This window comes from Scheffersomyces spartinae, assembly GCF_019049425.1.
Source record: "Scheffersomyces spartinae strain ARV_011 chromosome Unknown scaffold_21, whole genome shotgun sequence".
NCBI classification, from domain to species: Eukaryota; Fungi; Ascomycota; class Pichiomycetes; order Serinales; family Debaryomycetaceae; genus Lizanozyma; species Lizanozyma spartinae.
The window spans coordinates 127,009-143,415 of NW_025065068.1; the positions used below are offsets into that span (position 1 = coordinate 127,009).

General features: G+C 40.7%; 8 protein-coding genes across 8 annotated transcripts; 6 read left to right on the plus strand and 2 right to left on the minus strand.

Moving 5' to 3' along the window:
- Positions 1 to 266: 266 nt before the first annotated feature.
- Positions 267 to 1,343, plus strand: KQ657_002595 (uncharacterized protein; the record flags this gene model as incomplete). The annotated part of the gene is made up of 1 exon (XM_043193352.1): positions 267 to 1,343. The coding sequence occupies one exon, from the start codon at positions 267 to 269 to the stop codon at positions 1,341 to 1,343; it is 1,077 nt and encodes a 358-aa protein (XP_043047539.1).
- A 1,740-nt stretch (positions 1,344 to 3,083) lies between these two features.
- On the plus strand, positions 3,084 to 3,815 carry KQ657_002596 (p24 family protein; the record flags this gene model as incomplete). The annotated part of the gene is made up of 1 exon (XM_043193353.1): positions 3,084 to 3,815. One exon carries the CDS (start codon positions 3,084 to 3,086, stop codon positions 3,813 to 3,815), a length of 732 nt encoding a protein of 243 aa, XP_043047540.1.
- An 11-nt stretch (positions 3,816 to 3,826) lies between these two features.
- RRP4 (exosome non-catalytic core subunit) lies at positions 3,827 to 4,840 on the minus strand (the record flags this gene model as incomplete). The annotated part of the gene is made up of 1 exon (XM_043193354.1): positions 3,827 to 4,840. One exon carries the CDS (start codon positions 4,838 to 4,840, stop codon positions 3,827 to 3,829), a length of 1,014 nt encoding a protein of 337 aa, XP_043047541.1.
- A 623-nt stretch (positions 4,841 to 5,463) lies between these two features.
- On the plus strand, positions 5,464 to 6,834 carry TRM5 (tRNA (guanine) methyltransferase; the record flags this gene model as incomplete). The annotated part of the gene is made up of 1 exon (XM_043193355.1): positions 5,464 to 6,834. One exon carries the CDS (start codon positions 5,464 to 5,466, stop codon positions 6,832 to 6,834), a length of 1,371 nt encoding a protein of 456 aa, XP_043047542.1.
- Positions 6,835 to 6,919: 85 nt separating this feature from the next.
- SPO75 (Spo75p) lies at positions 6,920 to 9,463 on the plus strand (the record flags this gene model as incomplete). Its single annotated transcript, XM_043193356.1, has 1 exon — positions 6,920 to 9,463. One exon carries the CDS (start codon positions 6,920 to 6,922, stop codon positions 9,461 to 9,463), a length of 2,544 nt encoding a protein of 847 aa, XP_043047543.1.
- Position 9,464: 1 nt separating this feature from the next.
- On the minus strand, positions 9,465 to 12,163 carry KQ657_002600 (uncharacterized protein; the record flags this gene model as incomplete). The annotated part of the gene is made up of 2 exons (XM_043193357.1): positions 9,465 to 11,557; positions 11,764 to 12,163. The coding sequence occupies 2 exons, from the start codon at positions 12,161 to 12,163 to the stop codon at positions 9,465 to 9,467; spliced, it is 2,493 nt and encodes an 830-aa protein (XP_043047544.1).
- Positions 12,164 to 13,070: 907 nt separating this feature from the next.
- Positions 13,071 to 14,081, plus strand: KQ657_002601 (uncharacterized protein; the record flags this gene model as incomplete). Its single annotated transcript, XM_043193358.1, has 1 exon — positions 13,071 to 14,081. The coding sequence occupies one exon, from the start codon at positions 13,071 to 13,073 to the stop codon at positions 14,079 to 14,081; it is 1,011 nt and encodes a 336-aa protein (XP_043047545.1).
- A 600-nt stretch (positions 14,082 to 14,681) lies between these two features.
- On the plus strand, positions 14,682 to 16,397 carry KQ657_002602 (uncharacterized protein; the record flags this gene model as incomplete). Its single annotated transcript, XM_043193359.1, has 1 exon — positions 14,682 to 16,397. One exon carries the CDS (start codon positions 14,682 to 14,684, stop codon positions 16,395 to 16,397), a length of 1,716 nt encoding a protein of 571 aa, XP_043047546.1.
- Between the last annotated feature and the right edge of the window lie 10 nt (positions 16,398 to 16,407).

A 16,407-nucleotide genomic window follows, 5' to 3' on the forward strand; every position in this document is an offset into this window, starting at 1 on the left:
TTGAAGGCTACCTTGCTATCATCATCAAAGTCGTGTGTTGGTGTATGGTAGCACCGTTGATCTTCATGGAATGGTGAAAAGTTAAAGCTCGTACAATTTGGTATGGAGCTACATCCCATCGTGTATTGATCCGAGTTGCAAAGATGTGGAGACGATATGCATGTTTAACTGGGAGGCATTTGATGCGATGTTACTCGTCGGAAACTGTAATACCCGCAGCTGAAATTCCCCGTCTTCACCCGCTACTTCTTGAAAGAGCCAAGACGATGACTCAAGAGTACGAGAAATTGGAATCACTTGTTAGCAACGGCGCCGTAGACCCAGACACCATGGTGAAGTATTCGCGAGTGTCCAGTATTTTAGAGGGGTACCATGAGTACCTTCGAGATGTCGAGCAAGCCGAGGAACTTATGGATATGGCATCCACTGAGCCAGATCTTGAGTTGGTCCAAGAAGCTCAATCGGAGTTAGCCAGTCTAGTTCCGCAATTAACCAAAACTACAACTAGACTTCTGGGGCAGCTACTTCCACAGTTATCGTATAGTGATAAACCAGCACTACTTGAATTGCGGCCTGGTGTAGGGGGCTCTGAGGCAGCCATTTTCACTGGTGACTTATTGAATATGTACATTAATTATGCTAGCAACAATGGCTGGCCCTATAAACTAGAATCTGTGAAGCGAGGAGTAAATAACTCTGTTTCTGAAGCCATTCTTTGTATAGATCATGCTGGTGCCTACAATAGAATGAGATTAGAACTGGGGGTTCATCGAGTACAAAGAATCCCTGCTACTGAAGTCAAGGGGAGAGTCCATACAAGCACGGCTGCTGTTGTTGTGTTGCCTAAGATATCTGCTGGAGATGCTAAATCGCTAAAGGAAGATGAAAGGACTTTTGCTGCTGGTGAGGTCCGAATAGATACGATGAGAGCAGGTGGGAAAGGGGGTCAACATGTTAATACCACTGATAGTGCCGTTAGACTTACTCACATACCTACAGGTTTAGTTGTTATTCAACAAGATGAACGTTCGCAGCCCATGAATAAAGCAAAGGCATTCCTGGTGCTTCGGGCCCGTTTAGCAGCAAGAGAAAGAGAAAAGGAAATGGCCGAACAGCGTAAACTACGTACTGATCAAGTCCTGACAACTGATCGAAGTGATAAGATTAGAACTTACAACTATCCTCAGAATAGAATAACTGACCATAGATGTGGTGTATCAGTGTACGACATTGAGGGTGTCATGGGGGGGACACGCTTGGACGAATTGATGGATAAAGTGGAGGAATGGGAATTCGAAGAGCAATTACAGGCTTTAATAGCATCAAAGGGGGTGTCTAAATAGATCAGACTACATGTGTATATATTATATCTTGTATAAAGTTAAATGTACTTACCCAAATAGGAAAGCTGTGACATGTTTGTTATGAGCTGACCTTTTTTAGTAAATTAAACACTTTATAATCAAAAAAGTGTAATTACGACAATTAATGACGGCTTTTTCCTTATAAGCCAAGGTTTTGCTCAAGCTAACAAATTCCGTCAAAACCCGCGACACTGCCTTTCCTTTGTTGCCACAAAAGCCTTCTTCGAGATGTTATCTCTGATCAGATTCAAACCATCAGTCATTACACCATCCTCCAAAACGTTTAATTGTGAGGCTAAAGCTGAGCACTTGTAAACATACTAACAACTTTAAGTGTGTCTGCGATCAGACTTTTCTTGACGTGTGAAACGAGATAGGAGATTTCAGGGGAAAAGAATCGAATTTCCGGATTCTATGCAGTTCAAGCTTTAGAAACCGACTCTTTGGATCCGACAACAAAATCTGGAAGTTACATGATAGTAATTACTGAAGGTGCTTGTTAGCAGAGTTTAAAATGCACTTTAAAATTAGCACCTGACAACACAATCTAAGTCTTTTGTATTATTGTCTGATAAGCATGAAACACACAATGAATTAGAAACAATCTAATCAGACACAAAGAAGAACTAACATGGAGACTACGCCTTAGCAGGAAATGTACTTCTCCGACATTATATATACTACATATGATGATACATCAATAATTTCAGACAAACAAGTTAAGAAAAGTTAATGGAACCAAACGAGCCATGACCGTTGTGAATAAAAATAGGAATTGACATGTACTATACTTGTAGCCATGTATATGCAGTTATGTAATTACTGGTACATAAGTGAAGCAAGGTCATGTGTCTGTTGTTGCTCCGACATTAATAATTTGTCTGGCCAAGTTTTGTTGTTGTTACATCTGCCCGATTGGGAAGACGAAGATTTTGTGGCCTCAGTTGTCAAAGGCGCATTTACCTGACCAGCGAAGTAACGTTTAACTAGCAAACGTAACCTTGATCAAGTCAAGTTAAGCAGTAACCAAACAGCAGACAAATACCGTTTCTCAAGTGTAGATATTAGAGAAGTTATGCCATGTAAGTGTAATTGTAGCTAACGGAAAGAAGAAGAACCAGAATTGACGACATAAATTGTCTGAATGTCGCGTTTTCTGCTAATAATTGCTACTGTCTAACTTCTGTTATTACTTGCTACTGTCTAAACTCTGTCTACTTACACAGAAAAAAATAGATCAAGAAAAGGAACCAAACAGAAACTAAAGACAACCAACCGTCTCCAGACATTCAGCCACCCATTAAAGAGCCACCGTTCTGTTGGCATCAAGCAAGATCAAATTCAACGTTGTCTGTTGAATAAAAGACCAGACAATTTAAATCTGTCCAACGCTTTTCATTGTTACCCGTCTCCTCCTACTAGGAGACACGAGTCAAACAAACAAAACGATATCAGTCAATATAATACTCGTTGCAATATTCATCATACGACATTAAGTGTTGTAACATTCGCTTCAACTATTCGTTCGCTTCATCCAACCCACTTATAATGTCTGTTAAACGAATATTGTCACTAATGATGTCGTTCATGATGGTCTGGGTCATACCAGTGACGGGTTTAGGGGTCACAGTCCCTCCCATCTCCATCACAAACAGACACAAGTTTTCCAGCTTGGACAATCTACAAAACTGTGTCTCCTACCAGACAATTAAAGACGACATGATCCTTGTAAGGATCCAAGCTGGCGACACTATCACGTCCCAGTCACTTAACTTGAACATATTTGATCTGGAAAACAATAAGATCAGATTCAAAAAGAACATTGCCCATGATCTCCACATCATGTTCACCAACTTAAACAGTCCGTACCGGGTAGACGATGGCCATGCAATGGAGTCCCCGTTGAAGAAACGAACAAGGCGAGCCGACACCGTTGAACGGGACGAGAAGGGTCAACAACTACTTGAAGCCAATACGGGGAAACTGTTGATCTACATTTGTTTTGATAACGTGTACACGGACCGGTCCTGGTCGTTCAAGCCCCGAGATCACGAGGTGGAGGTACAGGTGGAGATAAAGAACCTTGAGTCTCTACAACAAATCAACTATAAGAACTATGCCCAATATTTCAACAAGGTATACAAGCTTCAAGAGGATGAGAAGGTTGATGAACAACCCATTGACGGCCACACGGATTTCACCGAGGAGAAGTTGGAGGAGAACCTTAAATATCTTCAGGCGGAGTTAAACAATATTGTCAGCTCCTTGGAAGGGTCCGAGTCAATTCTCCTGACACTAATGGAGAATGAATTCAAACTAAGAGACACCAATGAAGAGATTTATACCAACTATTCCAAATGGGCCATATTACTAATTGTATTCACAGGTGTGACTGGGGCTGTGCAATTGGTTTATTTCGGTTGTTTTCTAAGGAAACAGAATATAGTTTGACGACACGACACTTATTGGCCTCCTCTCATGGTCTCCATCCTTAGTATCTCTTGACATATTAATTCCTTTACGTTCATGTCTGATGGTTCTTCTTCATATGTTAAACTGATTTCATAGCCCATAATCATCCGACTTTGGTTGATTCCCAACTCCGAATGACTTAACGCTTGTAGAACGTTATAATACCGTGCTATGTTATTTCTGACTCGGGAATTGATAATGTCGTTCTTATCACTGTAGATCTCCCAGCTGGACTCTTCCTCTAACCTTGTGATCAGGACACTACCTTGGCCAGGTTGATACGAGGTGTGCTTGCTAGCACCTTCAACCATTGCCTGGGTCTTTCCCAGCATGTGGCCAATGGGAGCTGCTGTTGTCGGATTTGTCTGATAGAGCCAGATATACCCATTAACTCCCACAATTGTACTGACATTTCCAGGCATATCCCAACTATGATTCTTTGACTTGACAATTAACCCCAGTGGAACCTTGGTAAACATCCCGTTCCGGAGTTTCCCGTACTTGAGCGATCTGGTATGCAAACTGGCGACTCCACTGGCATATACACTTTGAACTTCAGCATTCAATAAGTCACCTTCCTTTAAAAACGATCTCATGGCCAACTCGTCCAGTTCCGACTTTCTACGTAAAACCCCTCCAGGTAGATTCACAGACCCTAACATCAATATGGCATCTTGTTTCCCTCCAATGTCAACCTTCCATCGTTTGGATCCCACCTCGGTGATTCTTCCTACAACATGGTCCCCGGTTTCGGGGGCATATCTTCCTCTAAGAGGCACAACCGAAAGTAACCTGTTCACACGCGATACCTGGCCAGCCACAGACGAATACAGCGAGTCTCCAACAAAATATGTCCCGTGTCCTTTCATCCAGACCGGATCATCTGTTACTAGTTCTCCGGGTGTAACAATTCCTTCTTCCTTTTTGAAATCTTCAGACTCAAACTCGTCGTCAAACTCGTAATCTGACTTTACAGGACGCGTTATGGTAATAACACTATCCATGGTTGAAGGGTGATGCTGAAAAAGAGTAGAGCATAGAAGTTGATGTTCAGATTTGAATCTCATCGCAATTATTAGCGTGTTTCACGTGATCACACACGTGACAAACTGTAAAAGCATATAGTGTAGTATTTGCTTTTGTATACTTTCTGTATAGCGGCTGTATAGCTGCGGTAGAGAATGAATGAGATACACTATGGCGTTCTCCTATTATTTACTTTTATTTTCATTCATATTATTGTCATACTTGTACGCGTCATCTCACGTATGAGAATGAACAAGTGACATCAACAAGTAATTATACATATACCTCTTATCATGTATCATGTAAAATCATGGCATATATTACGCTAACAACTTTCTTATGTGTCTCCAATATAATTGATAGTATTATAGTATAGTTTTGAAAGTACCACGTTCCAATTCCAATTCCAATTCCAATTCCGAGCATGTCACGTGACCACCACAGATTCCATTAATTTTTCACAACCCTCATCTCTGACTCAACCCCACTATAACCTTCACCTATGCTTAGTACGATTGGCTTGTTAACAAGAACAATTGGACGGTCGGTTGTCGGAACAACTCACATCCACTCAATAAAGGCATCCCCCCACACTAGAACCATGAGCAAATTCGCACCACCCGTTAACCGGGAAATGAAAGTGTTGGATAAACTGTTCTTTGATAAGCAAGTCCCATTGGTAGTAGTCAAGTTTACCGATTCCAAACACATAGCATCCTTTAATAAACGGTGTAAGAAGGATGTTTTAACTGTTCCGTATGTGAAACACATTGTTTATCTTGAGAACGGGATCAAAGGAGTTCTTCTCCGAGACGACATTGACTCTGTGGAGGGTTATCAAGACAAGCTCAATGAAGATACTGTAGCAGCCATTAAAGAGTATGGTGCTCAAGTGGAACCATATCAATTGAAGTTGACATATGATTTCTGGAAGGCTGACGACATTCTTAAAGCAGTAATCCCAGAAGAGTTACAAGATGAACTTCCCACAGGGTTTGCACAAGCAGGACATTTGGCCCATTTCAATCTTAAACGAGAATTCAAGCCTTATGGTGAGCTTATAGGCCAAATTATATTGGACAAGAACCCTAAAGTTGAGACCGTAGTAGATAAACTTGATTCCATTGATACCAAGTTCAGAACATTTGAAATGAAGGTATTGGCAGGTAGGCCAGATATGATGGTGGAACAACAAGAGTGTGGATGTAAATTTAAGTTTGATTTCAGTAAGGTGTACTGGAATTCGCGGTTGAATACTGAACACGAAAGGTTGGTGAAGGAGTTCCCTGCTGGAGAAGTTGTAGCTGATGTTTTCGCTGGAGTGGGGCCATTTGCCGTACCAGCTGGTAAGAAACGGGCCTTGGTGCTAGCCAATGATTTGAACCCTGAATCGTTCAAGTACTTGAAGGAGAACATTGAGTTGAACAAAGTTGGTGATGTGGTGAAACCATTTGAATTGGACGGAAGAGAGTTCATCAAAAAGAGCCCCCAACTTCTTTTGGATTGGGCATCCAAAGACCAAGTCATTGAACGAAGTAAAGTCGTCAAAAGAAGAAAATTAGACCCCATAACCAATGAAAATATAACCGTTAAAGAAACTTCCATAACCAGAACCACGGTGCCCAAATATATTTCCCAATACGTGATGAACTTACCTGCTTCAGCACTTGAGTTTCTTAACGAATTCATTGGTCTTTACAGTCAAGTGGAAGACACGGTTAAGGCTGATTCTCACTTCAAACTCCCCATAATCAACGTCCATTGCTTTGAAAAGTACTCGAGAGACGAAGTTCCAGAACCATCAATGGACCAATTGGAAAGGAGAGTCCATAAAAGAATATGCACTATCATGGAGTATCCTATTGCCTTTGAAGAGTGTCATTTTCATGTGGTGAGATACGTTGCTCCTACCAAACCCATGTTCTGCGTGAGCTTTGTCTTACCAGAAGCCGTAGCCTTTAAAAAGAGCTAAGCGCGGTGTAACAGAATTACCCAATACAGTATAACATACTTATAGCATACCTCTTTTATACCATCTGTAACAGCTTCTTCCCATTATGCAAATGCTTGCATCTGTTGATGAATATGACAACGACTATTCAGCGCTAACCAAATCTTATATGGGAATCTTTGATAATGGAATGTTTGAAAGCGTACTAAACACAACCCAAACTGGTTATGCTCATTCCTCAAGTGGTACCACTGTTTCTCAATTGACTAAAACAATAGTGGCTCCTTTGTGTCTCTGTGTTATCAAATTAACTCTCTTTTGTTATTTAAGACCATTGTTTCTGTTTCTTTATCAACCAAGATGTGTGTGTGTTCCCACCAATGAACGAATGAACCCTTTACCTAATGGGTTCTGGCATTGGTTACCGCCTATTCTCAAGTTACCTCCAAGTACTTATCTTTCCATGGGACTTGATACTTATTTCTTCATACGATTCATCCATGTCCTTCTCGGCTTCTTCATCATGATCGCCATCTTGTGTCTAGCGGTTCTTTTACCCATTAATGCCGTGGACTCACGTATCATGGGGCTAGACAGACTAAGTGTATCCAATATCTCTCCATTGCATACCCAAAGACTCAATGCTCATTTTGTGATTGGCCTCGTGGTGATCGTTTTGTTCCATTGGATGATTCTTTACGAATTCCAGTCCTTCGTCAAGCTAAGACATAGCCATTTATCAAGACTCCAAATTGTTAACTCCGTGTCGGCCAAAACTATCTTGATAGCCAACGTACCTCCAGAGCTCTTGGAAGATACAAAATTGAAACAACTCTTTGCTTGTATCCCGGGTGAAATCGTCCAGATTTGGTATACTTATGATCATATGAAAATAAACCATTTGGTAAGAGAGTGCAATGAGCTTCTTGATCTCATAGAACAAGATCAAATCGTAAAGTTAAAGAAGCAATTGAGAAAGTCACAAGTTGATAATAATAAAGACTTTTCAACCAAATTCTATCCTCCAATATTTGCACTCACTTTAAAGATTCCTGTTATTGAACGGGCTATTCAAGTACAATTTCCAGGCTTCTTAAGAGCATTAATGCTCCAACATAGAATCAACACCGAAGACTGGTGTGTAGAGAAACTCACCAACAAGTATCACGAGATTGTCCAAGAAAAGTTAAAACTTAATAGCCAACAGCTAACAAAGCATACCAAGGTCTTCATAGAGTTCTCAACGGTTCAAGGTGCTTATATCGCCCAACAATGTCTCTTATCCGAGAACCAAGGCTTTTTTGATATCCGATTATTGGGTCTAAAACCTCAAGATGTGCTCTGGAATAACCTTCTAAGAGACTCTAAGCTTTCCTTCATGTTGGAGAAGAACTTGGTGACCATCATGTTCATCATTATAATCATCCTCTATGTGATTCCTGTTTCGTTCATCGGATTAGTGTCGCAAGTACCCATGTTAACCGCATTAATTCCATCTTTGAGCTGGCTATATGCTTTGCCAGAAGAGATTAGAGATATAATCTCTAGCTTTCTTCCCTCATTGATGTTATCAATACTAACGGAGATCGTCCATAAGTTATTCCGCTTCCTTATATATTTTAAGGGTGAATTGGCCGAACAAATCATTGAACTAAGATTCCAGCAATGGTACTTTGCTTTCTTATTTGTCCATCAATTCCTTGTGTTCACCATTCTGTCAAGTATCTTCGTTATATTCAAACAAATCATCGACCAACCGACCTCAATCCCGACCTTATTGGCAACCAACTTACCTAAACTGGCAACCTTCTTCATTCTGTACTTTATGTTGAAGGCAATAGCTTTCTGCGGTAACAATTTCCTCAGACTCGACCAACTACTCTTCCATTATACCCTTTATAAAGTCATAGATAAGACTCCCCGACAAAAGTTTAAACGAATGACTAACTTGCCAACCATTAATTGGGGCACTCAATACCCAGTCTATTCGGTGTACGCTTCCATTGGACTTGCATTCTGCATTATTTCCCCCATCATCCTATGCTTCCTTTGTCTGTTCCTATTCCTTGTTCTTGTATATTATAAATATGCCTTGAAGTATATCTTCTCCTACTACAACCACAGAGAGACCAATGGGAAGTTCTATCCAATAGCCTTGCTCCAATTGTATGCTGGAATCTATTGTCTAGAAGGCTGCCTAAGTGGGGTCTTCTTCCTTTCTAGAGACAACCAAGGACAATTCCCTATGAAATGGCAAGGTTGGTTTATGGTTCTCATCACCATGATAACCATTTTGGGTCACATGGCAATATACAATCGGTATTACCCTTATTTTGAGTATATGCCTTTGTTAAACTCAGATAACTCCCATGGCCCCAATTCCCATGGTCCCGTTTCGGCTCCGGCTCTGGCTCCAGCACCAGATCCAGCAGCATTGACTCTGTATCATCGATTAATGTACATGCATCCTAGTTTCCGGTTTGAAAAGCCAAAACTATGGCTACCTAAAGATCCGTATGGTATAAGTGAAAGACAAATCCAAAGTCTTGAAAAGAAACTAAATCTTTCTGGTGGAACCAATAAGGGAACATCCATTAACCCGCAAAGACTCAACATTAATATTTATAGTTCACCTCCAGACCTAAAATGACCTAATGCTGCCATTGCTGAATTGTCCCGTATTGAAGATCTAAACGCTTTTTGATCCTGATTTGACTCAACAACGTTCTCCAATGATTCAAACTGTTCATCTTCTTAAGTCGAATGTTGTGCCTGTCTATCATCAACTTACCACTGAACCAAATATGCTTAACCAAAAACAATTGAGTACTGAGCACTAGAACACCATGCCTAATAGGAATAGCATGTCCCGGTTTGGATTTAAAGTCAAACCCTACTACCACTGGGACATATTCTATAAGAGGATTGGTAGCGTTCTCCTTCTTCTTTTTGTTATATGAGCCAAGAATCCGTTCAACATATGTCCATTTCACCCAAGTACAATCAGTGGGGATCATTACTGAATTGAAGATCTCAATGTTACCATACTGATTCCGAGGGATCTTTCCATTACAAACTTCTTGCTTGATGTAAGGACATGTTTGCTCAAAGTTATATAATGGACTCAAGAGGCCGTCCAATTTCTTTCTCTTTATAGTTCTGGAAAGGTTATTCTTTGATTTAATTGGGTGTTCTATTTGATCCGGTCGAACGGATCTGGCAAGAAGTTTCCATTGATATTCTGTCCGACCATAGAGAACTTGCTTACCTAGATATACCTTGACTTTATATCCATCCTTCAACTTAATCTTGGTCAAACTCCGGGACTTGTCCCTCAACGCTTCATTATACCGTAGAGTCTGCTTAGTGACGATGTTGGGGTTTCTTCTTAGTCCGGATAAGGATTTGGGCAAGGTTAAGTTTGCAAAAGCTATATTTCGTAATGTATCTAGCTCCTTGTTATCCCATTCATTATAGACTACCCCGCCATTGAGTCGTCTCAAGACAGTTTGAAATAGAAGAGTCGATCTTCCGGTATCAGAACGTAAGTCCAATCTACCGAAATATCTATAGGCCACGTCAGTCATGTATCGTGGACTTACATCGAGTATTAACCCCTTGGAGTCAATAGAAGCAACATATTGTGAAGGAGGCATGATGTTCAATGGGTTTCTTTGACACGGATTAAAGAAGTCAATGTAATCCATATCTTTACGGAATGAATAAGTGCTTCCTGTTATTCTTCTGTTCCTTAGCAACTGCTTGTGTTGCTCATGAAAGCAAATAGGCTCAAGAACCAAAATTTCATTTGGGTTCAAAGGATTAACGACCTCTGTCCAGAAGTACGGATAGAGCAAGTCGTTGTCCTTGTTTGTACGTAGTAACTGAAGGTCATTCTTAGGCTGGGTGGAACCAGCAGTACTTGATGGTGATAACAACGGCACCGAGAACACCATTCGAGCTTCAAACCCCAATGCTCGTAGTATCCCCGTGAATATAAGCGAACCTGTATCCCTGTTATGTTTAAATCGTTTAATAACTCGAAGGAAGTCTGAAACCGAGCCAATTCGGGTCTTTGGAGGTGGAGGGAAGAAGTCTTTGGGGTCAGAACTATCGGGACCACTACTGTCGGGAACATACCCTAGTACTCTGAGACCATTGGAGTCAACTTGATAGTTCAACTGAAACCATTTGATCAAGTACTTTAGTATATAGATGAGTCTTGTATCGGCATTACTGTCTTGAGGGTTCTTTGGAGCCACAAGTAGTTTCTTAAATGGTTTAATATGGTCTGCCATCAACAGTTTAGGGACTAGTCGTTTCAAAACCTTCAACACTCTTTTGGACTGAATGAGTTGGTTTCTCTTCCAAGCCATAACCAAATAAGCAATCATCCCCATGTTATGGATGGCCAAACGTTTGGTCCGGTTCACCTTCCGGGTCTTGATCTTGTCTGTTTCCGTACGTCCATTGCCGATAGTAATCAGGTACGATTGCGGCTCAAGGGGGACATGTTCCATATCTGAATCCGTCTCCTCAGAATCAGCGTCGTCATCATCAGCAGCTTCACCTTCACTGTATTCGTCATCAACAGCAGCAGCTTGACCTTCACTGTATTCGTCATCATCAGCAGCAGCTTCACCTTCACTGTATTGTATACACTCGTCGTTTAGTTCCCTAACGTCGAATAGATCAGCTTTATCGTAGTCGTGGTCATCATCAACAAAGAGACCATCCATTGGAGCTAATGAGTATTGTTGGTACCTGTCTAATTTTTCCGTCGCATTAATACTGGTAAGTAGTGTAGTCTAATATGAGAGTCAAGTGATACACACGGTCAACACTAGTGCTGGTAGTGTATTGGTGTTAAGTGCGTCATAGTTGTATATTATCTACATGTCTAATATCTGTCATCTCTTTAATTCGTTTCATGAAGGGCTTCAGACGTACCTATCCATTCACCCACCTTATTCCAATTGACATCAGAAGAAAGCGAGTCATGTCCATACACTATATATTTATTAACTTTAGCAACTGATGAGTATGTGTTTACTGTCTGGTGGTCCACAATATGATCACTATACTCATCACCATCATCACCATCGACACGTCTAATCAAAGTCTCGGATCTATGGAACACATACGCGTCATAATCTTTGATACACTTCTCTTCGCCGACAAGCTGTCTCCCGTGGAAACACGCTTTGTATTGAGCATCTGATCCATGTTTGGATGGGGTGAAGTGTGAGTTTACATTGGCAGGACCGTTGTAGCCGATTTTAACTGGGATCACATTGACATCAACCAATGGAACCTCGTCGCCAGTGTGTACTACCAACGTGTTAGACATTTGGGGGAAGACGGCAGAAGAAGACGGCAGAAGAAGACGACGGAAGAAGACGACGGAAGAAGACGACCTGATCTAGAAGACGTCGTGATGATGAGACGTGTATTTCCAAGTCGCGTAAGTTCACACCTCATTCAAATCTCTGGTTAATACTCGGAATATACACCAAACCTTTATTCAACTTGAACTGATGGTTAATTCCGTTAGTTTGCAATTCCGCGGTGCCATTATACTCGTGGATGGCAACAATTGCCTATCGAAGTACCGTTTAACCCCATATATAGGAGTATCTAAATAGTTTTGCTATTGCGCTCTTTAGCATCAAGAAGCGCAATATCTGACCTCGATAAGTGATATCCGCCGCAAAATTAAGTGCATTTTAACTGTCACGTGACCTGCCAATAAACATTACACTTCACTACTCAATGTACATGGGGTTATGAAAGAAATTACTTTGCAGGGTTCAGGTCTAAATATCATGCATTCAAAGGAAGGTACCCATTGTATAACCATGGACCATTTTCAAAAGCGCAATTGTAATCGTATCCTTCAGAATATAACAATCTTGTACTAAACAATCAGTTACTAGATATTGCGCTCTTACCCCCAAACAGAGACTATATGCAGTATACAGTATTAGCAATGCCATACCACCAATAAACAAACAAAGACATTAGTAAGGGATAACTGGGGGTAGTTGCGCCAGCTATAGCAATAAGGCATATAGTATAAAGACATAGTTATATATATATATATATATATAAGCATACCCTGGTGTATATATACTTTTGTATTTTAGGTCTGACTGTATTTTCCTGCAGCTAAGAGATCGAAAATTGTTATCGCTTTCAGCGGAGATAAGCCAAGGATCACACACAATTCAAATATAAATCCCATTCTTAACTCGATGATGACAAAAGAGAATCCCTTACAAATTGTGGACGTGTCGGAGGTGAACGACAAGGTGGCCAATGAGCTCTTGGATGCCGCTACCAGTCAAGGGTTCCTAATGGTCGAAGGTCATGGTTTCTCCAAAAAAGAAATTGCGGATTTATTTCAAACCAGTAGTGAATTCTTTGCTCAAGAGCAAGCTTTAAAGGATCAGGTACCTTATAATCCAGCGACAAACCATGGGTATTCTTGGGAAGAGAATTTAGATCCTTCAAGAGGTAAGAAGGCTGATCCCAAGGAAGCTTTGAACTTTGCTAATTTGAATTGTGATAAGGGAACTTCAACAGAAGCTCTTCCACCCTTTTTTATTGCTAATCCCGAAAGACGTGAATTGGTGGAGAATACCATTGCCAAGTTATATCAATTAAGTATCAAATTACTAAAGTTGTTGGCTATTGGATTGGAAATCGAAGATACTAACGAGTGCAAGGGAGAAGATTGGTTTGTTTCCAGATATGATGCCGAAAAGAGTCTGGGGACTACCTTTAGATTCTTGCATTATCCTTCACAAGGACTGCTTGATCCAGACGAATTAATTAGAGCAGGTGCTCATACTGATTATGGATCTATGACGTTACTTTTCCAAAAAGCCAATGAGGAAGGCCTTGAAATCTTATCACCAGTTCTGAAGAAATGGGAACCTGTTCCTTATGTGGAAAGCAGATCAAAGAACAATGAAGAAGCTCCACCAATCATTGTGAATATTGCAGATCAATTGAGTTATTGGTCTGGTGGATTACTAAAATCTACTGTGCATAGAGTTAAGTTCCCACTTCAGTCTCAAGCTAATAATCAAGATAGATATTCCATTGTTTTCTTCTCTCATCCAAATCATGATGCTTTACTTGAACCAGTTCCTAGTGCTAAGATTAGATCCATTGAAGGTAGAGGTCCTCAAAGTAATGCGGGTAAAGTACTTACTGCGAAAGAGCACTTGGATAAACGTTTAGCCGCAACGTATAAATATTGAATACCAGCACTATACTCCATACATTCCATACATACCGTAACAAAGGGCCGTATATTACTGCTATGTTCTGTAGTTTAAAGCTATTAAGCGCGATTGGATCCCAAATAGGAACTCGGATGCGATGATTCCAGATCGGGTCAGTATACACTATAACCGTAAGAAAGGTTCATACAGCAACTCGTCACAAGGCCATGGTGCTAACAGAGTATACTAACCAAAGAAATAACCACAAAAAACGTTTATATAAGATACATTTCATTGCCAGTATTATTATACCCACGGTAAGTAACTACTCCGCTGAGTCTTTTCCCGTGCTACCATATCAGGCATAGCTTTCTCTTCTTATCGGAACCTTCAGTACATACAGTACGGAACAACCTCCAGATCACAAGGCTGACCTCCACGGAATTACAATCATCATCGCCAGTAAAATAATACTCTCTACTATTTCTTTCTGGTCCTTAGTGGAATACTTTTAGTTAGCTTAGTGTTGATCTCGAACACCTCTGATAAGCGCAAATTTGGTGTTACGTTAATAGAGGCCTAGTCGAGTCACAGTTGAACCATTATCCATTGACAGTTGGCATATACTCAGTTAGTATGGGTGAAGACAGATTACACCAACTCAAATCCTGTGGTGGCAGCGGTGAGCATCATGTGGTAAGGTCCCCCATGCTTGAAGCAGCACAGGAATCTGCCATTAGATCAAACGAAGTCACTGCTCAAATCACTCATCATCCTGTGGGGGTCTTGGAAATCATCAATGATCAGGAGACAAAGAACTTCCGCTTAGGGGTGCTTCTTATAATCCTTGCTTTGGCTACGTGGATAGGTGGGTTGGAATTGATTAATGTGGTGATGAAGGGGGGCAGTTTCGATAAACCGTTCTTAATCTCAGTTGTCACAGGCACATGTTTCAGTCTTAATTTCCTTCCAGATGTCTTTTACTACTTGAAACGGAGGTTATGGAGGCATCCCAATAACAAAACTGCAGTTATCGGTGGTGAAAACCAGCTTTTACTCTTCAAAGATTCAACGGAAGATCCTTGGGAGGCCGTGGTGGAAGATAACTTTAAACATAACCAACCAATAGAATTGACTAGATTTGAAGTGCTTACATTGGCACTCCAAATCGCTTTAATCTACTATTCCTACAATATTTCTGTCATGTGCAGCTTGAGATTCACTTCGGCTTCAAACCAAACAGTCATTGGGTCTACTACTTCTATATTCACGTTATTCATTGGTGTAGGAATGGCTACCGATAAGTTTAGCTTCAAGAAGGTGGTGTGCGTATGTGTGAGTTCTGTTGGTGTGTTTCTTGTTAACATTAGTCAATCTAAAGTTGGTGGGAACAATAATAGTGGTGATAATGGGGGGAACATATTTCAACCTAAAAACCCTTCATTGGGCAACTTTTTTGCCCTTATTGGTGCCTTTACGTATGCCATTTATCTCTTGATCATGAAGATCAAATGTGGAACCGGTAATAAGACCACCAATGAACGAAGACTCTTTGGTTGGGTGGGTGTATTCTCGTTTCTTGTGGGGTTACCTATGCTTTATATAGTGGATAAGATTGGACTTGAACCATTTGAATTACCTCCTGATGCTGCAACAGGTTGGCTGATTATTACCAATGGAGTCTTCTCGGTGATCTCCGATTTCGCTACTATTTGTGCCATGTTATTAACTAGTCCCTTAGTGACATCATTATCATTAACTTCTTGCATTCCCATCACTATTTTCATAGATTATTTGATCATGAGTATCACAGGAGACGGTAAAACCAATTTAAATTTGGTTTATCTTTTGGGGATTTCTTCCATACTAATTTCGGTGATCTTAATTAATGTTAATGTTACTTCAGAACATGAATTAATTGAAGATGCCATTGAAGAAGCCTTGGAAGAAGCAATCAAAGATGATGAAATCCTCTCGCCTATTTTATCACCTTTATTAGGTACTTCAGCTTCTGCTTCATCATCAGCATTGACCTTGAAATCTCCAACCGAGTTCCTAAAGAAGAAGTTCGATGCGAACAGAGGATTACAATTCTCTCCAAGATTTAATTCCATTACCAGACCTCAATCCCCTTCCCCGGTCCCATTCCTGCTTAGTTCCGAAGAGGATGGAACAAATCCAAACCACTCAAAGAATTTGTACACGGTGGAAAATGAAGAGGTTGAAAATCCAGATGGTAATAGAACACCAGATGGGCATAGACCTGCTTATTTGGTTTATAGTGGGGGGAACCATAAGTATCATGTTAGACAAGTGCAATCTCCTCAGATTGGACCCAGTAGTGGTAGATGAATTGACCACT